General features: G+C 38.7%; 1 protein-coding gene across 1 annotated transcript in view; it reads right to left on the bottom strand.

Moving 5' to 3' along the window:
- The window catches only part of MBOAT2 (membrane bound O-acyltransferase domain containing 2), an 85,652-nt gene that overhangs the window by 27,729 nt on the left and 32,207 nt on the right, over positions 1 to 25,716 (bottom strand). Inside the window, exon 4 of the mRNA XM_034060671.1 lies at positions 1,940 to 2,035. Coding sequence (XP_033916562.1) covers positions 1,940 to 2,035 — 96 coding nt within the window. The remainder of the gene's footprint in view (positions 1 to 1,939; positions 2,036 to 25,716) is intronic.

The following is a 25,716-nucleotide window of genomic DNA, read 5'->3' as shown; positions in this document are numbered from 1 at the left end:
ATGGCATGCTAGGAGAAATATCTACATAAACAGACATTCAAAGCTCTTCTGGGACTAACTGCTAGACAAATCCATGCCAACATCTTCAGAAGAACTTGCTGGTGCTGGGGTTCAACTGCTGGTTAGGCAACTTCTGTCATTTACTTGAGCTAATTTCTCTTCCCCTAGAACTAGAGAAAACTGTCAGAAAATATCCCCTTCAGTTCATCTTCTTTCTCTCCCTGTTTTGGAAGTAATCTCTGTCTCAGGCCTGAAGGTAGCAGTTCAGTATATGCTAGATGCATAAACCAAACTCCCAAACTAGTGCATGAAAAGATGATTTGTATTAGGCAGCTCAAGCATACAATCAGAGTTGGATCTAGGCTTCAGAACAGTTCTATCCAGAGCACAGATATCTTAAATCTTTGAATGTGTTCAGACCTAGCAGAAATCTCTGAGCCAACACCAAACCAAGAGTCACATTTGAGCAAAGATGTGCTCAAGTTTTACTAATAGTTTTGAGAGCAGCAACAAACAAGTGCAATTACACGTTTCCAGAGTCAGCTCAGAGCTGTGATCACTGCCAAGGTTGCACATTTTGGCCCTACAGTGAACTGGAAGGGACAGCATTCAGATTACAGTTTCACTTGTAATGGTGAAGGTTTAATTCAGCCCTAAACAGTGAACCTATTTTAAAGTGCCTTTATGCATATATCTATGTTGTAAGCTCTCATTATAGCCAGCGGAGATGTAGCAATAGTCAGAGGCATTTGGCAAGTGACCCAGTTCACACTAAGGTAGAGCTCAGTGGTAGGGCAGCTGAAATGCCCTTCAGGCTCTACTGTCTACATCAGTCAGATCTCCAGTGACTACAATTGGAACTTTGATATGCAGCTTGAAGGTAGACACTTGGATGTAGGAGTAAACATAGAAAGGTGTTTTGGAAGGTAAGGCCCAGCTAAACATGACAGAAAAGACAACCTTAACCATAAAGCTTTCAGATTCAGCCTACAAGTTAAGTTTCAGGAATACATACTTGTTATCAATGAAGGCTGAAAAGCAACGAGGCTAACAAGCACAACTCTACTACACAATACAGGTAATACTAAACTACAAAGACCACTGACATTCATAATATTCCTAAAAAGTATTTACCGCACTGTTTTAAGTAGAATAGCAAAACACTCTCCATCTCTTCCCCCCCCCCAAAAAAAAATACACTCTCTCCTTTAAATCACCAAAAGCACAATCACAGTGGCAAACATTTATAGAAAATGTTGTGCTTCAGTTCCTTGTGTCTAAAGTAAGAAAGAATCATCAATGTTGTTGATTTACTTTCCCTACTTAATTCTGTTTTGCTCCTAATCACTGCTCAAGTCAAATGCAGGTTTAAGTTCATGATATAAAATCAGAGCATATATAGACAAAGCTTTCTGTTTCCAAGGGCTGTGTGACTGCTCTACCACACAGGTGCCTATTTCCTTAGCTTTCTCCTTCTGGAACATGTAACAAAACAAAAAAAAAAAAAGAAGCTAAACAGCTAAATTCAATAAAACATTCAGATTTTCCTCACAAAGTGGTATCAGACTGTGCCAGGCACACGAGTACATCAGATACAATTCAAGTTTCATCATGTTGTCATGGGTGGTAACAGAGTTTTAGGGGAAAAAACCAAAAGCAAAAAGCAAAAAAATTATGCACCAAATCCTTTATGCCCTTCAGAAAGGAACAGCAGGCAACAGACAAGGCATCAATGGTTCTGACAAGACACAACTGCTCCCCAAATTCTCAATTTGCATGATTAAAGCATAGCTACTTACATATTTGCATGTGTACAAAGACATAAGCACACACCCAGTTTTCTCACAAAGGTTAAATGGTTGACACACTTAACTTGGAAAAGAACCCAGGTACAGCAGCAATCAGGAGGACAAGACAGAAAGATTATTTTTCACCTTACCCAGAAAAGTCAGCTGAGTACTGTCCGTAATCAAAGATATAGACTCTAGTAATTTGGCACACAGTGAGGTATCCCAAAGCAAAAACAAAGCAATACCTGGAAAATGGAAAAATAAGCTTTTCAGTTAAAAACCATAAACATTTCTCCATTGAACAAACTACCATTTCAGTTTACATAATTGGAGTGTGTAATTATACTTTCATTCTGGTTGGGGTTTTTTGGCAGTATTTATTCTATGCAAGCACATCAACTTATTTTTAATAATACTGTGCACAGTACTCACAAATTCTATTGTCATTAGCCAAAATATTTATGCCCATAATAAAACAGGGGATTTATAATTTCAAGTACCACTGTAAAAACTGGAAGTCCTATAAAGAGAAAATTAATCTGTAAAGTTGGGGTTTTTTTAGTTCAAAGTTAATTTTTCTCTGAGCATAAAACTGTGGCAAATTACACATCAAGCAATTTCAATTAAATGTATTTCTATACATTCAAAATTCAGCACCACAAATCCCACTGCTGCTCTTTTCAAAGGAACTGGAAAAGGCAATTTTCAAGTACAAATATTAAAAGACACCCAAGTGAAAAAGGAAGAGGATGCCTTCATGCCTCCTGTGGAAGCTGATGCTCAGCAAATTAAGAACCACCTTACATAAGTATTACAAATTTAATTTCACATGCAATTTTTCCAGGTCAGGGTTGGGATTCCCCGGCCTTTTTAACATGTACATCTGCACACTAGTGAGAACCGATTTGCCAGCATACCTCACAAAACCTGCCATATATTCTTCACAGTTAAAAAGAATGGAGAATGCCAGCAGCAACTTAACTAATCCCTTAGGACTTCAAGTATGAAGTTCAGAGTCTCAAAGATTTCCACATAACTTGGGAAACATTCATGGTAATGTAATCAAACACTTGTGTCATGTTCACAAGACTCATGTGCAACCCCTACAGCAGACCATATTAGACATTCAGAATTCATACACCAAATGGAAACATACACCTTGGAACATGCTTTTCCTTCCTTTTCCTAATAAGGATTTTTGCCAAAAAAAGTGTTAATGTAAATATTTATAAAGTCTTAGAAATTATTCTTTAATCTGAAAGTTGCTGTATAGAACACTTGCAGTTAAACCTTTAGTTAGGAGTTGTGCTAGGTATAAATCATGTAATATGTTAAAACATTCACCCTCCAAATTACAGATTACCTTATGTATCAGTAGCTACATTAAACCGCACTTCTTTCTTTTCTGGGGAAAATGCCCCAAAATAAAACAAATCAAACGTATTTAGGGTGCCTGTTTTAGCAACAGATTCTTTTCTGTTTTCATGAATAAAAATAACCCAGAAACAGTATTACATTGGGTGGATAATCAGTACAAAAGCATAATAAAAATCCAACAAAATTACAAAATAATTGGCTTATAATTATACTAAATTATTTCAGCAAGAGAAACAATTTAACACAATGAAATGATACGTAGAGGGCTGCAGGTATCAGGAACGTGGCACAACGCAGAACTCTCAAACTCTGGGAATTAAAATTTTCCTCTGATATTTTAAGAAAAACTATCCACCGCACCACCTCCCAGATGCCAACAAACACCACCCAGGTCTCACACAGATGAGTACGTGGGTTCTATTTGCCCACACTGCAATCAGTCCCAGTTCTTCCGTTCACTAAAAATTCAGTATGATTTTTAGCTTTACCCACCTCTTGATTTACATGTTCAACAATCCCAGATTAAAAGTAACTCATTATGTGCAGAGATAACTACATGCTCAGCCACAGATACTATACTAAGCAGCCAAGAAAAAAAAAACGCACTGTAGTTCTCTTGAAGAGCATCTCATTTTATCCCCACTGACAAGATAAAGTATTCATTAACAACAGTCTATTCATATTGCAATAGGTCTAAAGTAAACAGAATTGCAAAAGTATCTAAATACAGCTTTCATAGAGTGCTATCCATAGCAGCAATGCTTATTTTGTTAGGATGAGAAACACCCTGTGTCATTAGGTCCAGACCCTCAAATGGAAGAAAACAGACAGCAGTTTCTACCTCATATAGTTTATGTTTTAAAACATTTATGCTGTATTTAAACAAGACATTAAAAAGACTTCCTTTTGCAAGCAAGAAGGTTATGCTGCTAAGTACAACTGAAATAAAACTAGTGAATATCCTATTCATTAGTAAAGCAATGAGAAGTCAGGAAACCTTAGGTTCTTTTCTATATACTTATTATGACACAATCCCTATGAGAACGTGCAACTGCAAATTCCTGTCTCACTGAAGAAACACATCATTATTCCTGATATCTTTTAAAAGCTTGACATTCAAGCTTAAGATACTTCCGGTCATTTTACTTATTGCATACCTTCCACATGCTGCACTCAAGAAGATTGGGATTTCCCCATGAGCATTTCCTCAGTTATTCTCCATGCATTCTCTGTTTCATAAAAATTGCATTCCTCTTTAAAATGAGTTTTGTGATACTCAGTTACTCCATTTCTACATATATGAGGAAATGGAGAAACAGAGAGATTACATGGGTCTGAATACCAAACTGGGAAGATGCAAGGTCAATTACTGGGCAAACTTATCTGTTATAAAGTTGACAAAAAGGACATCACCAGTACATTTCAGTCACACATACACAAATCTATTCCCAGGCGTTCCATGAAAAGTGAAGGCCTGATTATATTTGCAGCTAATAGAAGTAGTTTAAATCACATTGCAGTGCCCTGCACTTAGGAACAGACTGAGGCAGTGATGCTACCCAATTACAGAACAGTAAAATGTGCAGGGTAGTTAAAGGTTACTTCTTCATCTGCAGGTTACTGTGGCTTAAATGCCTTCCAGCTTCTACAGCACGTTAATTTTCTGCAATGAAATGACTGGCTTGGAACATGAGGGGAGAGCAGTGGATACTGGCTATTGACTTCAGAAAAGCTTTTGATGCTTGACATCTTCATGGGCAAGCTGATGATATGTGGGGCTGAATGGGCAGACAGTCAAGTGGATCGAAAACAGGCTGAACAGCTGAGCCTAGAATGTGGTGATCAGTGGCACAAAGTTGAATTGGAGGCCAGTAACTACCTATGTACCCTAGGGGTCAATACTGGGTCTGATCCTCTAACATCTTCATTTATGATTTGGATGATGGGGCAGAGCACAGTCTCAACAAGTCTGATAATGACATCAAAGCGTGAGGAGTGGCCAATACACCAGAAGACCTTGCAACCATCCAAAGGAACCTTGGCAGGTTGGAGAAATGAACTGACAGGAACCTCATGACAGTCAACAAAGGGAAGTGCAAAGTCCTGCACCTGGGGAAGAACAACACTAGGCACTAATACATGCTGGTAGCCACCCAGCTGGAAAGCAGCTTGGCAGAAAAGGACCTGTGGGTCCTTGTGGTCACCAAGTTGAACACAAGGCAGCAACACACCCTTGCAGTCAAGACGGCAAGAGGGAGGGACAAAACAAAAACCAACATCATTTGCTATGACACTTGAGCAGGAGCCCAACCAGCACCTTGCCTCAAGGAAGCCAGAAACATCTGTCAGATCTAGCATCTGCTATCCTTCACAATACTCTCTTCCAAATCAAAACCTAACTTTACTACGAAAAGCCCTGTTAGCAAGAACAGTGAGAAAATTAACACATCCTTTCTTGCCTTCATGATTATACAGCATTTCTCTGGTTTTGGAGTATGCTGACCAAAATGTCAGCCACATGGGTACTTCCAGATTTCCTGGAAATAGACATTAACCATCATGACTGACATAGGGTAATTTTTCACAATTCAGTTAATATCCATGCTGAAGTTGTAGCACAGACATGGAAGAAAAATAAAAGGCAACTTAAGCTCCTCACTGAGATTCCAGATTCCATTGCACAATCTAAACCAAAATCTGTCTTCCCACAGAGCAGTGAAACTTGTGTTTGGTGAATAAAACATAGCAACAAAACATCTTCCAACTATGAGAGCCACCAGGTCCAAGTTACACACAGCTTGGAAGACTTCAAGTTTGTAACTGATAAGGAAAACACAGGACCTTGCAACCCATACAATGCTTTTCACCTTGCAAGTGCATCTCTGCGTATTAGCCATGACACATCCCTTGTTGATGTAGACCAGGGAAAGTTCAGCAATACGTTCTCCCTGCAGGAGACAAAGTTTACAACAGCTTGTGTCATTCCTGTCATTTCCCCTGCAGGTTTGTGGTGTAACTTGCTCACCATCTTCACTCTCATACAAATCCAGCTTTACTTGAAAAAACTCAAAACAGATCCAAAAGTGCTTTGAAAACTTCAAGTATTCTTACTGCTTCTTACCCTCTTCAAAGACTCATTCTCCAAAACCACCCCTTAGATCAGAAAATTGAGTAAGATTTTACAGAGCTCATCAACCTGAAGTTTTACCCAACTACAATACAATTAATTACAAGCTGTACATGAATGCAATGGTTTTACTCAAGGTTAAGGTTTTTTCCTCCAGAAAAGCAACTGGTCTTAAAAGTCAAAGTTACTCTACACCTGCTACTTGGTGAATAATGCATTTAGTATGTTCTATCCATAAAATTCTACCATTCCTTTAAAAGAAACATACCAAGTAAACTAGTTTTAAAAGTATATTCTAATATATTATACATCAATTATATGACATAGAAAATATTAAGTAAGCAGCCTCTCCAAGTAGTACTCTATGGAAGGTGCACATCAAGAGAATTCTATTTAAAAAAAGAACCTTGTATTAGCAAAGAAAATACATTACTCTGTATTATTATTTCTTATCCAGTCATCTTGGCAAATAACATTAATCAACAGAAATAAGGGTTTCGTACCTGCATAAATAAAGCCAAAGATACCTTATATCTGTATGTATACATATATACACACACATACAGATACACAAGCTTTAGTTTCTTCACATTACATGAACCTTCTTTCAATTTCCAGTTTAACATACATTTTCTATCATACTTCCTACTGCTAAACAGGAGTAGCTAAGTTAAATAGATTTCTGAAGTACCCTTCAGAAAACCTCAGCCTCATCCTTGTGCTATTCTTTTTTGTCACTCTTACAAGTTTAGCAGTAGACAGAACATCCACACCAGCACTGCTCATCTACTTGAGTGCAAAACAGGATGATTTTGTTTGAACAGCTGATTATTTTTTCCCTAGAGGCAAAGCCTTTTTATTCAGTGTTGCATTATAAATTTATTCCACGTGATACACCTACCATCCTGCCCACCACATCGTCTAACAGAGAAGGACATAAAGGCCCCACACAAGTGGCAGAACTAGGTCAGGGAAGCCTCCATCTAGCCCAGGATCCAGGACTATGTCCTCCCCAAAGCAGCAGCTAAAACACAGATGCCTGAGAAAGCAGATGAGCATAGAAACTACTCCCCAATAATCTCCCAGACTCAAACCATCAGCACCTTAGAAGAGCTGAATTCAAACATGGCAACCATGCATGTAATAACCCTCAGAATACTACACCTCTATCAAATGTTTGCTTCAAAGCACACATCTCTATCACTCTTTTTTGCTCCAAATACACTTGGGAAAGATCTGTTGATTTCTGTATTTTCAGCATAACTATGTACAAATTTGATAGCACAGAATGAGCCAATAGAACCTGCTTATATAAAGGTGTCATGGCTTTGTATTCTGTGGTTTAACAGCAGAACCTCCAGCTTTTACCCATGACCCTCAAAAACTCTGGGTTGCAGGCTAAGAAAGAGGAAGAGCAGGTTAACTTTAGAGCTTGGTGCCTGCTGATGGACAAGCCAGGCTGCACACAGGCCCAGGCTAAACATAACAGCCATTAGTTGATCGTATTTACATAAGTAGGTGAGGGAGTTGCATTTTTGTTCAATTTTACCCTTTTGAGGCACTCAGCATCTTAGTTATAAAAATATTTTGTCAAGCATCTACCATACCTATCTTCATTTGCACAAAATGCATCAAAAATAGAACTGTGACCTTGACAAAGACATGCTTTGGGAGACATCATAGCAGCTTCTGTTATTTTAGGCTCTTTCCATGCAGTAGAAGGACAACACCAGAGAATGCTATTTTGCTGGAAAAAAGTTAAATAAACCAAGCAACACAGGGCACCTTTCCACTAGTTAGTTGGCACATATGGATTTAGCCTTGAAATGAAGGTTTCATGTCAAGATCTACTCCTCCATTATGTTAATATATAACCTTTTTTTAAATATGTAATTATTCAGTTTCAGAAGGCAGCCCTGTCTACCACATAACATTACACTGCTTTGATTTTTAGGAAAGGTGATACCATAGCCTCTAAGTTTTCCCATGTCCTGTGCTGAAATCTGCTGCCTGTATTGGTTTGTTTGGTTTTCCTACTGCTGTGGCAACATAAAAAAAAAACATTAAAAATTAAATTGTCCCTAATGTCAGAACTGAATTTTTACCACAATGCAGCTATATTGTTTCAATTCTAATGAGCAGAACTAGTTTTCACTATTCACACAGAGAAACTCAACTCTATGCAATTAGACCATACAGTATTAGTTCGCAAAACTTCGGAGGGGAAAACACACATCCAGCAAAAAGGTCCAAAAAGCCAAAGCTAAACATCTAGTTCTGTAATTATCACTTATAAGCCAATATAAATATGACTGGAATTAGCCAAGTTTTGACTAAGAATCACAAAATAAGCTAACCTGCCCCACCCTGCTGTTGATACATCAAGACGAGACTCCTATTTACACAATTCCTGTTCAAACTATGGATGCACCACTGACATACACTGGTGTTACTCAGAAAATTGACCACTTTTATGAAGTAGTAACAGACTCAGACTTAACCAAGCACCAGTCCTCCCTGTAACTCGAGAAACCACTCTAAAATGTGTGCAGTATTAATCCTTTAGAGCCAGTTGGATGCCTTCTGATCCACACAGTCTAGTTTGTCCTTTCTGACTACTTCAAACAGAGATCCAAAATGCACTGAACAAGCAAACAAACCAAAATATAAAAGCAGACTGCCTGTGAGCCCATTTCCAGGGAAGGAAGCATTCATATCATCCTGCTTTGGTAACAAGCAATACCAGCTATCCCACCCCTCTGCAACCCTCAGTGGAAGATTTTTTGGGTCTCAGAGCCACTTTAAGGCAAATTTAACAAGTGGACAGGTTTCCAACACTTAGATGCAACAAAGGCATGTACTGGTAGAACAAGAGGGAACGGCTTGACACCCAAAGAGGGTAAATTTATATGAGATATGAAGAAAGAATTCTTCACTATGTGGGTGGTGAAGCACTGGCACAGGTTGCCCAGAGAAGCTGTGGTTGTCCCTGAAGTGTTCAAAGCCAGGTTGCATGAGGCTTTCAGCAACCTGGTCTATTGGAAGGTATCCCTGCCCATAACAGGGGAGTTGGAACTAGATAATCTTTAGTGTCCCTTCCATACCAAACCATTCTATGGCCAACAGTCCTACACAACATATGGCACAAGGGCTGCATGTGGCTTCCCATGCCACTTGCTTGGCCTGCCTATTGCTGTGGCATAGTGGCTTGCAAGGTGGACACCACGTATGGGCTATGCATTAGGCCCACACCTCTGGATCACATATGTCTGATGTCGGGTTTTGCTCAGCCAGTAGAGAAAAAGCTATCCAGGTCCATCAGTTTCCTGTATAGAATTAGACACACAAAGCCCCGGGATGCAACATTTCTTTATCTCCATTGTTGCTGAAGCATTCGCAATGTTTTTGCTGGTTTTGTTTACTACAGATTTGCTGTAGAGGTTATCACTCCCCTAATGTATTTTGATGCTCTGCTACATAATGGCAACATAATGGCTTAGTAAAGTATACCTTGAATCAAGCTGAATTACACAATCATTCCATTTATAGCTACAGGCCATATCCCAAATGCAACATTAATATATGACAAATACAACACAAATATTCTTGTCAAAAATGAGTACTAGAACTTTATATTTTCCACATGCTCCCTAAGTTTACATTGACTCACTTTCCAGCCTCTCACCCTACTTCCTTCAAATACGGAACATCTCAAGGACAAGGAGATCAGATTCAGACTCTTGTACAAGGGAGAAACATCATCTATAACTAAATGGTGGGGGGAGAGAGAAGGAAAGAGGGTGTTTCCATGTCTTCCCTGGGATGGAATAAACATGTGCACTTCATTTTTACTGTAAGTCTCCAAAGGAACAAAGATCAGGAAGAGTTGGAATACAAAAATTGATTTTATCCCTTATCAGACTCAAAGCTAAGAGCTGAAGCTGACCCTTTCCAAAACTTTAATGTTAAATGGAGATAAGACAAGAGGTCACTTAAGTTCTCTCTCACTTGAAAAACCAGTGTGTCATATCAACCCCTATTTCTGCAACCCCTTGAAAATGTAACAGTAAACAATGCAGATAAGAGCACTAGATCTGACCGTTTATAGTTTAAAAAAGTTGCCAATAGCACATAGCACTTAAAAATGCAAAACAAGGAAGAAAGCCTAACAACTTCACAGGACAAAAATATGGGAAGGCAGAACTCACTGATGCTGGAATTTGCCTTACAAACCCCAGATTAAAAAAGGAGACTCCTGACACATTTTCTGATGAAGATGAGTACTCACGGAAGCTATTTTATTTCTAAGTTCCACAAACATTTCTATACTAGCACTGTGAATTTTCATCTGTTCACCCATTTTTCTACATAACATTTGCCTAACTACATGATGTTCCAGCATCACAGCATGTAAGTGATTTTATCCTTCCTCTTCCCTCCATGTGACACTGAAGTAACCTTCTTTAAACATCAGAACCATGTGCAGTACCTTTACTTCTGTAAATAAGCAGAAACTCAGAGCACATAGGCAGAAATAGGCAGTTAGGTCTCTAGGAACTAGGAAGCAACTCAACTTTTAGAATATTTTCAAGGAAATAAAGATGTTATTACAGAACATTGACAATAATAGGACTACTGTAAGCTTTAAAGTACAGCCCTACTAGGCATAATAGTTTAGCAAGTGTAAACATAAACTAATACAAAATTTATTCAACACTAAATCATTTCATTTCAGTGGACCATACAGCTTCATGCAAGAACTCACAGCCAGTAAAACAGAACAAGCTCTCTGCTGGCAAAACCTTAGGGAAGTCAATCATTAAACCCATTACTGCCGTCAGCTGGGTACTGGGCAAGTATCATCTTGGATAAAGATAAGAGGGAGCTGTTGCTGCCATTCACCCACTCACCAGCCTGCTCTAGCCACATACCCCCTTGAGCCCCATGCACACCCCCATGTGCTGCAGCTATTGCTCCTCAGCTGCAAAGCTCAGCCCCCCAAAGCTCTGCTGCAACACCACAATCCTTGCCTGGAGACACAACACCTGAAAAGAAACAGCACAATTGCAACAGCGCCTGGAGAGAGGGGGAAGCTTTGCTCGCTCATGAGGTGATGCCAGCTGGAATTTTGTGTTCAGCCAGCCAGGAGACATTTTCTGCATGTGTTAAGGATGGCAGCAGCTGGGAAGCATACAGGGTATGATTTGCTGAGAAGGTAGTTGTGCAGCCAGAATCAGTGTGTGGGGCTGCTAGCAGATTAATAACTCAAATCCCTGCAAGGTGGAGTATGCAAAGTGAAAGGCCACAGGAATCAAATTTAGTTACAGGAACAGAATATGTGAATTATTCCAGTAAGAAAGGAAAGGCAATAGTTTAACAACCTAACACAGCTGCATTTCCTTTTAAAACAATTCTGAAAACAAAACCCCCTCTTTTACAGAGGAGCTATATCAGAGGGGGTGATGGTACTCTGTTTCCCACACTATTTCTTGTTTTGCCTTCAGGAAGGAATCAAACAGTTCTTTGATTTCGACAGGCCACTGAGTCGACTGCAAGCTCCACAGCCAGTCTGACCTGCACCAGAGCTGCAGCCCTGTTCCTTCCCAAGCTATCTACACCATCTTGCACTGAGACACATCTCTCAAGCAGTACAATAGCTGGAATAAAAGCTTTCTGAAAAATCTGATTGTCTTAAAACATATCTTAAATGAAATGTCTGCTTTGCTCCAACACTTAACATGCCTTTAACCTGGAAAGATGGAAAAAGCTAACTTTTTGGGTGACTTGGTTCATTTCTGTCTAATTTTCTCCCCCCCTCCTCTCAACTAAGTTAAGTAGCACAATCACACAACAGTTTTCTATCTTCTACATCGTTTAATCAAAGCATGGCCATGCATGTAACATTCACACAATGCATCTACTTCATCACTGTCACAGTAGTTGTCATATGTTCCTGCAGAATCACATGCAGAGATCAGTCAGCTGTCTCCTGCTCCCAGCCAAGAGAAAACCTGTGGGTAGGTCCCTTTTCTTTGCTCTGTGGTGAAGCCTGACACCAGTTACAGGATGGCAACTTCTATTTTCATGCAGATTTCTCTTCTGCTACATGACAGAAACACTATTGACTAATTCCAGAGATGAATTTGAGATACTCCATGAAGAGTGTGATGTGCAGTAGAAATGACGTGGCAAGACACCAATCCAAAGCAGAAGTGAACTGTGTTCATAATGGCCATTTGTAGTCCTACTGTACACGCACAAAGAAATACCTCAGGCTGATGGCTAGGAAGAATCAGTACCTGTAGATTGCTGCATGCAAGCACACAAGGAGCCCAGTATGAGAAAAGCTTTGCATTTATCTTAGGAACATTTTTCCTTCTTCCAGTTAACAATGGGAAGCCAAAAAAAGAAACTGAATTACTCAATGACAGTCCAAGTCATGGCACAATCACTCATGGGAGTGTCATGCATTAACCCCAGGCAAACAATAATTATTCACAGCTACATTTATGATCTCTAAGCAACTGTATTCTCAGAATATTTATATATTACACAAGTTTATTATTATATAAGCTATGCTTTTTTTTTTTAGTTTTTATTTACTTGGATACTGTCTTGATCCTATCCCCATGCATGTTTGAAGTACACTGCGTTTTCAGCCTACGCTAGCCACTGAAATACTTGAACTCTGCTTTGTAATCTCCCTGTTCTTCAGTTAAGGTGTACAAACCCACTTGTGTCTGTGATCTTTTAATGGTTTCAAAATCTTCCCTCTAATGCCTAGAGCAATCGAATTATCTCACAATTAACTAAAAATAAAAAAAAAATAAATTCAAAGAAAATCAGAATCGCTCAGTTTGTTCCAGACAAAAGAATCATTAGACCCGTCCCTAACAACATGCTGTATAAAATTAACTAGCAGAAACTTTGGTGTAGATTTAGTCACACTAGTGGAAGAGGCTACACTTCTGTACACTTCTTGTCAATGCTAAGATAGATAATGAACGGCAGGCTGTTCAATTATCCTTTGAGATATGAAACCAAAATCATAAATTATTCACCTACATGTACAACCATATTAGTGCTATTTGCCTATCAGTCCCCATCAAGTTGTTCCATTACCTTCCTGAATTATTTTCTCTCATTTCCTAGAACTCACTACAGACCTCAACTTTCCAGTCACTGAGAAAAGTCATCTAAAAATCCCTCAGGGAAATAAATAATAATCAGTCTTACTTAAACAATTTCTTTGTCCCATCATTCAAACACTTCTCATACTCACTGACAACCCGGAAATTTCCTCATACTACCGGTTTATTCTGTTTTCTACAAGTAGGATGTGACCAAACACAAGGAGCTATTCTTTATGTGAGCCAAGACCAGCTTTTTTTCCTCATCACAAAGAAGGAGTCCAAGCAAATGAACTTCTTGCTCTTGAATCTTTTGTAACACTGACTTATCAACGAATAACATCTGCTGCTGCTAGCAGGACTGTCTGGAGGCTACAAGTTACATACAAGGAAGGCACCCACAATCATTTGCTAACTCAAAGCTTCCTTTCTGAAAATTTTCATTATTTAAATTCCTTCATCCACAGGTAATATGAAAATTACAAGAGAATTCTGCAGAGGCATTTATGAATTTTAAATCTGAGCTACAAAAAAAAGACTGAGAAGAGATTTTGTCTCAGATTCGTATTTTTCATGACTAGTACTAGTCTGAATTAGGAAATACACTCAAATTTCTGTTTAATCATAATTCTAGACATTATGCAGTGAAAAATTCTGTAGGCAGACTATTAACAGCCAAATATTATCACTTAGAAGTTGGTTAAACTTAGAGCAACAATTGAGAAGTAATTTACATAAAATAGTTTATACCTACCTGTTCACAGCAAGAAATACATTGCACACATATAGAAGCAGATTACTATTATTGCAGTGACAAATGCCCCACTTCACATTACATAGTTCACATAACACTGCTATGCAACCAGTGCAAACAGGCAAAATAATCAAGGAAGAGATCTGAACACCAGCAGCCTAGGAGACCCATCACAGACTCATCGTACAATCACAAATGGGTGACTTAAACCAAGATTTACACATACAAGTATTGTTATCATACAGGTGTTCTTTAGGCATTTAAATTCCCATTGTATGAATTCACAGAACCTTGACAATTAGAAGCTACACTTACAGAGCTATTTCAATCTCTCCAACTGCCCCATCTATGAAACATGAATAGAAACCCTTACCTAGTTCCCAAGAGTATTTAGTAAGTAAGTGCATTAAAGACTAGAGGAACACCCAAATACTAAACTTGTCTAATCTCCAAAACAAGTTTTGTTAGAAAGCACTCAGCATATGTATAAATTCTGTTCAAGCTAAATAAAATCACTAGTTTTCAGATAGAACTTTTAATTCCACTCAAAGCATGTCCACATCAACCCTTCAAGCCTAAAAATAGTGTGATTGCCAGTCAGCCAGAAATTTAGTGTGCATCCAGAAGCTCCTATGCTGCACTTGCCAGGAATGTCAAGACTTTGAAAAATAACATACATTATAACAGTCAAGACAAACTCATCTGTAACACAAGCACACAGCACACACTCTCCAATTACTCATTACTGTGATGCCTGGCACTGACATTGCAGTTGAGCTTCCTGTTGTGTTTCCATTAAAACCAAATCTGAAGAAAAAATTTAGCTAAATGTGCATAGGAAAAACCAGTTTAACCTGTTTGGGGTTTATGATACTTATTAGTGACTCAAGCATGTGAGGGGAAGTGGACTGTATCTTTTCAAGCAAAGACAATTTCATACTGGTTTGGCCACTGAAATCCGTAGGTATATCTACAGTCACAGAGTAGCGAGAACTCCCCCATGAGGGGTTTGAATCAGCTGTATTCTGTTCATATGGAACAAAACATATTGTCTTTATATGCCTATTTTTTGCCTTAGTTATTTGATTAACAGTTATGTTTTCCAAATGTAAGTCTCACTGCTTTATCTTAAGACCATCACGTATTCTGCCAGCCAGGGCTAAATCTGAATTAGTATTCAGTACTCACTCCTAGCTCTGCAACCATTTATAATGCTCTTGCTCTACTAGTAATCAGTCTCGTACCTTGCAATGTTGGAATGGTTGAGAAAGCATTCTGTAAAGACAATATTAGTCTGAAAACAAATTCTGCTTAGGCCTTTTTGTTACTTCAAAAATTGAAATCATATTAAGTTTGAAAAAAATGTCAAGCTGGAATGCTTTTCAAACTTCTGCTAGGTGTTAGGGACAACTACTGTTTGCTGTAACACCATTTCACAGAGTCTTATGTCAGCACACACATTCAAACAAGAAGCAAGAGGAAGAAGAAAGTTGGTGGAAGTCTTGTGAGAAAAGCACATAATTAAATACAAGCAAACAGATTGCAATACTCATGTTTTGCTTCGGTGAGTTTAGCTGAATGCCAGAACCATGTCATACTTCATCTCCAGAGATGCAAAGATAACAAGAAAAGCATAGACTGAAAAAGCATCAACAGAAGTCATCATGAGAAAAAGCAATCTACTTCAAGCAGCATCAACTGTAAATGACACCTACCAGAGGGAGCTTCAGTCTTGTCACAATTCACAGTAAATTAATTACTTAATAGCTAAAGAGAATAATAGTAAACTTCTCAGGTTGGTTTACTGAAGTATTTTCAGTCTATATGAAGGCTCTATCACACCCTTATGAAGGATCTATCACATGGATCAGATATGTCTATTACAGCTGAAAGCAGCCTTCAGCTACTAATGAATTAAGATCAGTAACACTGCCAAAAAATCAACAGTATTCCCTTAAGTTATTTGTACCTTTGCCAGAGAAGGCATTTGTACATCATGAACATATTAGCACACCTCTAGCCTAAACTCATTATTGCCACTACATACAGACATGTTACACCTCTGCAATGACTCAGTTTAATTCTCAAATTGCTTACATTATTTCAACAGTGAAGCAAGCAATAAAACCTGTGAATGTAACAATATTGAAAAAAAAAAATGTCCATGTCTCTTCTGAAATCTATGACTGCAGGATTAAAGGAATAAAGATAGTAATCCAAAGGAGTAGCTATTCATCATTGCCCAAACCATACAGGACCACTGCAAAAACCAGAAGACCAGACTGGCAAAGAAGAGAGTGAAACCTCTGATTATCAGAACTGGTATTAGAAGCCAACAGCTCTGCACTTTGTTAGCCTGAGGTATGTTTTATGAAGTGGTAATACATTAAAAATGGTCAATTTTAATTCAATGTGGACAATGAGGTGTAGGGGAGGTTTTTCTTCTCTAGGTCCACTTTCATCTTTTATACATCTACTCCTGCCTGATTATCAGCTTAAAAGACAAACAGCATTGGATGGTGACAGTTATCCAGACCAAACAGGTTAAAGTCCTGAGTAGCCTCACCTGACCCCACTGCTGACACTGCTTTGAGCATGGGGCTGGATCAGAAACTTCTTTAGGTCCCTGCCACCTAAAACTTTTATTCTATGTGTTTGTTCAGTTTATTTAACTCTTAATTTAACAGTGTATGTAACTGTTGATTTTCTAAGATAAAATGTGGTAAGGGAAACAAGAAACTTTCTTCTACTACACTTTGACAACAAATAGTACAGACCTGTATTTCAATCATAAAATAATAATGCCTAACAGCTTTTGGCCCCAAACAAGTTAATTTTCCTCAAATAATCAAAATCTTTCCTCTCACTTGTGAGAGAGGAGGATTGTGCAAGAGTGCCATAGGGTGCAGGGTGAAGCAGACCTTACTGAAAGAAGTTACATCACAGTGATCAATACTGGAACACAGCTGAGATATTGCCACATGGGATAAATGCAACAATAGTTTTGCACATAGTTTCACCTATATATATATATGTCACCATATAAATTACAAAATAGTTGTATTTATGGAATTGTGCCAGACACAGAGATTTAAAATCCCAATATTTTAATGTGATAGAAACATGTACCTCTTTAGAAACTTGTAAACTCTTAGAATGTAAATTTACATAGAAGATTCTATTGCACTGTAAGCATGACAGTTAAACCTCAGATTTCTCCTACTGGTCCAGATATTTACTCTCAAATATCCATTTTTAAATTGCAGAAGTCTGTAACTATGAAAGCAAATGTTTCATCTCAACCTTCAGTATAGGGGACAGATTGCAGAAAAATGCAGTTTTAATAAAGATGACAAATACTTGTAAAGATACTTTGACAGAATTAATTTGGGAAATGCCAGGGGAGCATCAGAGAAGAAAAGACTCAAAAAGATTGCTTAATTTAACAACCATATGTCCCACCAGACACTATGATTTGCTGTGGGAAAACACCATTAAAGACGTCTCCACACGTGCATGCCCCAAAACACTTAGTCAAAGAAGGACGGAGTTATGCAAAGCACCGAGTTAGCCACAGTTTTAAAATTAAGTGTCTGGATTTTGCACCCTCCCCCTATCCCTTACAGAAAGCTTTCCCAAAGTGGTATAAAGGCTTTATTTTTATGGGGTGGAGGGAAGGACAGGGTACAGGACACAGACAGATGGACACATAACAAAACCACATACACATGCATTACTAGACCAAGAACTAGAAGCTTACATGAGAGCAAGTAGGGCAGGCAGAACAAAAAGCACATCCCTTCCTCTGTTCATTGTGTCCTTGGCAGACAGGCCCACACTTCCAGCCAATTCTACTGTTTTCTGAACAGTGACAGATTCTGCTCAATTACCCCAGTCCTTCGGATGCTCTCCCTCTCCCCTCCGAGACTCGGCCATCCACTCCTGGCCCCTCACTGGAGCCTTATAGCCTCTAGATAAGCCATGAGCATCAGCAGCTCCCTCTGCAACTCTCCTTTTGCCACCAGTAATTTTTGTCTCTTTGTCCCCGGTCTACTCACAGGAAAAGGCAATTTTCCCCTTCATACAAGAGTTCTACCTGTCTTTGTCTTAAAAGGAAGAAACAAGTCATAATGTATTTTGTACACTGAAATTTATTTTGATATTTCTTAGGCATTTTTGTTTTACATAAAAGATTAACCCAGTGGCGCGCTTAACTCAGCATCCTTGTCAGGAGCAGATAAATCAGAAGTGGATATGAGAACCACATAGCACAATAGCTCAGACTAGAAAAAACTTGGTTAGAAGAGAAACATTACTTTCATAGTGAAAGTATGGGAGGTCCATTAGGAGAAATATTAAGAAGGCAAAAAACAGGCCAGCATACAAGAAATAATACCAGGAATATAGCTCAAAACATTCAGATGAGAATCAATAAAAGTGATTACAGGAGTCAACTTTTAACAGAAAACATTTTATGACTCTCAATCTTCAACAAAACCACCCACTCTTGATTTTGGAATACATTTAATTAAACAAGTTACTGGCTTACCTGTGGGGAATACTATGTCTGTGCTGTATCAGAAGCTAGGTAAGATGAATATAAAAATCTCCCTTTAAAAGTTTATCTTATGAAGGCTTTATCTTAATTCCTTACAGCTGGATACCATTTTAGATTTTGATGCCTAGCATTTATAAAGCTCTCAGAATCCTTTCTTTCTGGTAGGGGGGTTGGAACTAAATGATCTTAAGGTCCTTTCCAACCCTAACTATTCTATGATTCTACACTAAGGATATTGAAGCCCTTCTTGGCATTTTCCTATGTTCCTGGCCCCAGGAAAATCCTAGAAAATTAAAATCTAGATTTCAACTATGAACTGAGATAGAAGCAAACCTTTGCATCTTTTGGAAGCTGAATTTTAAAAGCGATTTGGTTTTACATTCTTCATGAGTGAAGTTAACAAGCTGCCTTTCGTATCCTGTCCATATACATCTCTATGCATACCCAAACTAGGTATATCATTAAAAGTAGATACTTGCTCAGGGCAACAGATTGCCAGGGAAAAAAAATACTATTTTTAGGAATGGCTATCCCTATTGGACAGGTCAGACCTAATTCCTACTTCTTGTACTTTCTCAGCAAGAATAACACATCAAGTCCAGCTTTCCATCTCAGAACCCTTCCCCATCTTTTCCCCGCTGCCCTACAACAGAAGTGCAATTTCTCCTATGCAGACAAACAGCGTTAGGCAGGTTCTGGTCTTACATCTCTTCTAATTAACTTCTTTTTCAAAATTACCAACTCAAATGTCTTCAATTTCTCCTCTGAGTTTTCCAAGCCTCTTGGTTTTTTCTAATGTTCTCCAGACCCTCAGTAATTGTGCAGTACTCAATCTAAAATGAAGTCCTTGACAGTGGGCTCTGTATGACACCACATTCCCTATTAATGTAAGGACACCTATGCCTTCTCTATTATTCTCCATACAGGCTTGCTTCATCAAGTTCTCTTGGAGGTTCTTCCATTATAGATCCCATTCCTAATTTCAAGCTAACTATGTTGTATGCACAGTTGAACGGCCTCAGCTCAAATAAGTATTGTTCGCTTTTTCAGTGCACTAAGTGAATTAAGTTTTCAGTGAACTAAGTCTGTCATATTTTTGTCCATTCATTGTCTTCCATTAGTTCTGATGTTCCCAACATCTTCCTCTGTCTGAAGAAAATAGTATTACCAGCGAAATTCAGCGAATTAGGCAAAGTGTTGCCAGCAGGTCAAGAAAAGTGATCCATCCCCTCTACTGGTGAAGTCACAATGGGGTAGTGCATCCAGCCTGGGCTCCTCAGCACAAGGGAGATGTGGACATACTTAAGTGAGTCCCATGAAGGGCCCCCAAGGAAAATGAGAGTAGGCTGAGAGAGGTTTAGTGCATGGTGTTCCTGCCCACGGTGGGGAGGCTGGAACTAGATGATTTTAAGGTACTTTTCAACCCTAACCATTCTATGATTCTATGAATGTTCAGCCTGGAGAAGTGAGAGCCCAGGGGGATCTCATCAATGCATACATATATGTGAAGGGACAGTGCAAACAAGATGGGGCGAGGCTTTTTGCAGAGGCAAAGGGCACAGAAGGTCCTGCCTGAATAACAGGAAGCACCCTTACTTAGAGAGTGCCTGAGCACTGGCACAGGTTGCCCACAAAGGCTGTGGAATTTCCACGCTTGGAAATACACAAAAGCCATTTGGACGTAGATTTGGGCAACATGCTCTGGTTGGTCCTGCTTCAGCACAGGGAGTTACACCATATTACCTCCAGAGGTCCCTTCTAACGTCAACTATTCTGATTCTGTGGGTTTTTTTAATGTTGGGGTTTTTTTTTCTTCCACATCATTAATACAACTACTTGAGTCATACGATTGCTAAACTTTTACACAGAAGTCTATCTCTACTAGCTTCCCCTTAATGATAATACTTAATAGACAGCAGTCCTTTGCCTCTAACAAACACTTAATGCTTAAGAGTAAGTCACAAGAAGCTGCTTTCAATTCTTCTTTTCTTCTAACAGTTACGCTATGTTCAACACCATGAAAATTGAATAGCCTGTAAATCATAAAGGCCATATTGCCAATTTCAGAAAACAAATTCTATGACTCAAACAATGTGAAGAAATAAGACCTGACAAATCAAAATAAAAGTTAAATCTAAAAGATATTAAGTTAATTGCAGCTTAGTCATATTTAATAGTTACCCACTGAGAAAAATTTAGCTTGGGTAGCATTTTCTCAAATCTTGGAAAAAAGGGCTAAGGTTCTTTAGAATGCAGTATGAGCCATACCATGCACACCCAAAGCCTCATGTCATAAGCTACCCTATTAGCATAGCCAGTGTGAGGTACAGGTAAGCATACAGCATCTAACGGTGTTTCATCAATAAGGATGTATCAGGTATAGTTCTGCTAACTCAAACATATCAAAACAACAAGAAACATTCAAGTATTTTGGTAACAGTAAGTACAGTAATTATATCTGCAGGTGGACATTATAAAAATCGCAAATAATCAGTCACAAAACCAAGTTACTTCAGAAAAAAATTAAGAAAGGCTTAAAAGCATCAGATAGGGTTGAATTAAATTGTGTGCAAAAGCACAATTTTCACTGTAAATAATCAACCATACAAATGTGTAATAGAAACCAACTATTAGGTAGCATTAAAGCAGAAAAGAATCTGGAAAGTCACAGCATTGCAAAGCAGACAGAAAAAGCTTTTTACCCTGCTTAGCATTACAAACACCTCAATGTGTTTTGAATAGCACATCTCCAAATGACACAGAACAAATGGAAGAAGTCCAAAAGCAGCTACACAGAAATGGAGAGAGACCTTGAAAACACAAACTGAGGAGAGATTCAAATAGACTTGTCCAGGCTTTACTGGACTGAAAGGAGACAATATAAATAGGAGATTGCTGCAAACGGCAAGAGAATACATTTTCCTATACGGATGAAGGGGTTCAAAGTACAGAAGATTTAGGCTAAGCTTAAGCTAATTTCTAGGACAATCTAACCACAAGCATAGTTAAGCACCTATACAGAGTGCCTAACGAGACTGAAAGCTCTTTGTGTTTTTTCTAATTATTATTTTTGATAATTGAGTTACTATGTCTAAATGATCTCAGACTGCCTTTGAGTAATGAACTCTTAAGTCCCTTCCAGCCTTGTTTTTCATAATTCTGCTACCGGGTTTTATTTCCCAAGTAAACGTTTTAGAAATGAGGGAAAATGAATGTGCCATAAAAGCTGTCCTGTGTGTAGATGAGGAGACGTAGGTATTTAAAATATTCATCATTTAGAGCCTGTTAAGAGCTCAGATGCAATAGTGAGATAAAACAGCTGTGGGAGCCAGTCAAGATGCTGATGGTCTGGCAAGACAAACTCAAGAACAGTAATGAAAGAGACACACCCGTGGGAGCTGTTTGTGTGTCGTAACATTTTTGTACTACTCAGCTCTCTTTTAAACGCTTCCAATCTTGTCAAACCAAGGTTATGCTCAGGGCTGAGATTTCCTTTTTTCTTCATTATATAATCTTGTAGCTGGTTTTGAACACATATTCCATACACTAAACATCGTTTAATTCAGTTCAGCGTTGCTGATCAATGCAAACATTTCTGAGTGAGAATGAGGATTTAGCACCAGTGATTTCAGAAACATTTGTCTGTAAGAGGGAGGTAACCCACAATCTTTTTTATATGTTCTTATTCACAAATTGTTCAAATACTTTGTGTATCAAGTTTCTTTGCAATAAGCCACAGAACACATAATTAAATGGAAAAATAAAATGCAAACATCGCAGAAAATTTAACTGAGCTGCAGTTCTCACACTTTTTTCCTTCTACATGTACCTCAATTACTCCACATGCTTTTCCCCTGGAAAAGTCAGATGGAACATCTCTTATTAATACCTTTGGGAAAGCAGGCATTGTAAAAGAGGGGACAGAATCTCTGAAGAAATTCAGAAATCCATATCCTATGTTTAGAATACTGGATTCCTTAATTTCCATAAAAAGAAAATATTGAGCCAGCTGCAAACCTAGTAATAGAACTATGACATTTGAATTCTAAACATATCCTAAATGAGAATATAAAGTTTGTGGCCAAAGCAACATTGACAATAGTCCTCAGTGAGGCACATTATTCCCCAAACTTTCATAAACCCCCAAATATACATATTTACCAGAGGAACAGATTTAAAGACATTGTGGATTAAAAACCTGAAAGTTATATTTCATCAAAAGCTTTGCTCCTCCTCCTTGAGCAGTGATCTTGGACTCTGCAGCAGAACTGCACCCACACACTGATTCTCAAAAAGACATGCCCTGATCAGCAGAATAAGAAAGAAGCAGGCAGAGAAGCATGAAGAAAGATGAAGGCTTCTTTCTTCAAATAGGCACTTCCAAGAGTGGTAATCTGTTGACACAAGTCTTACTGTTTTTTTTCCTTTCTGCAACTGGAAGAAGACAGCATAGGGAGAAATCGAATACTGTTTCTGGTCTACTCCTGCAATCTCTTCATAGTCTATCTAGTCTGCCAAAGGGCATAAGCATCGAAACCAAAGTAATGCACTTAAAAGCAAAGAAAGCTTCTATATTTAAGAAAAAACAGAACAAACCCTAAATCTAAAGTACTTGTAATACTCTTCAGCTCAGAATAAGCCTTCAGTTTTCAATCAACATTTTAATAGTGACAAATAATCACGAATCAATCACTTTCTAAAAGTCTGAGCTCATCTAAATGGAATGTTTATACTTGCTTCATTTAAATGGTGACCTCCACGCTAGTAGCTGGTCAGTAGACTTTCTGCACCCTGTATTTTAGACAGCTTTGTATCACAGAGGAATACCTGGGAATAGGACAGGCAGGTGTCTGAAACGATTTCTAGGTTACTGAGGAAGTCCAGAAAGACTCACTATTCAGGAATGTGTCCTATGCATTTGGACCTCTCTTTATGCAGCCTCTGGAAATCACATTTCATTGTATCTATCGAGTTCAAGTATCAGGAAGATAGTATCTTTTCATTACTGCAGCCAAATAATCTCCAAAACAGCCTATGACATTTAAAGGGTAAAGCTGCTATTCTTCTTTTAGAAATTGTCTCCCTCTCCCCAAGGTTCAGATGGAAAGCACGGTATAAAGTCTTATTTTTTTAATAATAATAATAATTATTGTATTTGTAGAATTAAAATAACAGCTATCAATTAACGGTAAAGCCAGAAGACTTGCTCCATACTCACCTTTCCCACGGCACTTCCCTCTTTGTTTTTGCTATACTGAACATGTCAGGCTACAAAATGACAGCAAGCAATGACACAAGGATTTGTGGGGTTTGGGGTTTTGTTATAGTTTGTTTTGCGAGGTTTTTGGTTAGGTTTTGGAGTGGGGGGGTGGGAGTGAGTTGGGAGTTTCCAGTTTGGTTTTCAGAGGTTTGGGGTTTGTTTGTTTGCCTCGGCTTTTTAACAACTAAGGCACCCAAGCAAGGAGGATTATCTCCAAATGGTCTTTTAAAAGAACTCTAGAGGAAATGAGATTCTGTAACAGCATCATGTATTTGGGTGAGTAGTTAATCCCTTCAAAAAGAACAGGAGCGTTACAACAATTTGGAAGTACCCAGCTCTCTAATACTGTCCAATACTTATTAATCACAAAAGCCTGCAAAAGTAATGCAAGAACTTCTTTCCTGCTTGAAGCCAAAAGGGCCTTCCTCTGCCCAAACTTAGGTCAGAGTTTACCTGCAGAAAGCATTTATAACATGTTAGATCCATATAATATGGATATAGGTAAACACAAGATCACTAAACACGTAACAGTCAGATAAATATCACCAGTTCAAGAAAAAGTGATGTGCCACTCTGACTGGAGAGTATGGAAGGCACAGCAGTGCGCAAACAAAAGGTCAAATTGCCACAGTGTTCTACAGAAAGACAGGAGAGGCAAGGAGTAGGTGGAAGGAAAACAGGAATGCAACCATGAACAGGTTGTCAGAATGGTCCAGCTGCTGAAGGAAAACATGTACAAAAGGATGGACAAGTTGGCCAATTTCAAGGCCACAAGCACAGCATTAGCTTCCTTTCACCAAGAAACCGAAGGGAAGGAAAAAAAGCAAAACAACACAACCCACACAAAACCTGTCTCATACTTCATTCTTAAGAAAGGGGACCAGAAAATGATTGAACTGTGAAGGAACAATTAACCCCATTAATACTAAAAAGAGGACCTGGTGTTTGGAAATCTGTGTCTTCAGTTATTAAGTTAAAGAATGAAAAAGTGAAAAAGCAAAACTGAACATGCAATAAAATAACCACTATGGCTCAGATACAACAAACAGGCAAATAATGTGGCTTAAAAGTTGTACAAAAGCAAGTTGAGATTGTTTTGAAGCTGGTAGACTTAGATATCTTAACAGGTTTTCTTAAGGGAACGGAGCTAGGCTCCTGGAGTGGTGCCCAGTGACAGGGCCAAAGGCAGTGGGCACAATTTAAAACACAGAAGGTGCTATCCCAACAGCAGGAAACACATTTTTACTGTGAGGGTGACCAAGCACTGGCACACATTCCCCAAGGACATTGTGGCGTCTCTCTCCTTAGAGATAAAAGCCAACTTGAGATGGCCTTGGACAACTAGCTTTAGGTGCCCCTGCTTGAGCAGGAGGGTGAAGGCCAGAGGTTCCTTCCAACCTCAACCATCCTCTGATTCTGCAAAGACTTTTTGGGCTAATATAATTAATAAAACATTATTTCAGGTAAGCATTAGAAAACTAGGACTTGGTCCTATATGAGTCTGTCGAGGATCCCCAAGGCCAAAACTTTGCCACCAGAAAAAAAGATGCTGGCAGAGCAGACAAAGCAACCAGTTGCTGCAGGGGAAGGCTCACTGTTGAGCCTTTAATGAGAACTGCCTGGTTTATGCTAAGGCTACCACCCATTTTCTCCCTCTGCCTCCTCAGAACTCTGGCATCTGAAGCATTCAGCATCCATCTGGCAGGAGTCCCATTCTGAA

The sequence above is a fragment of the Melopsittacus undulatus genome, chromosome 3 (assembly GCF_012275295.1).
Source record: "Melopsittacus undulatus isolate bMelUnd1 chromosome 3, bMelUnd1.mat.Z, whole genome shotgun sequence".
NCBI lineage: Eukaryota > Metazoa > Chordata > Aves > Psittaciformes > Psittaculidae > Melopsittacus > Melopsittacus undulatus.
This window is presented reverse-complemented; position numbering and strand designations above follow the sequence as displayed.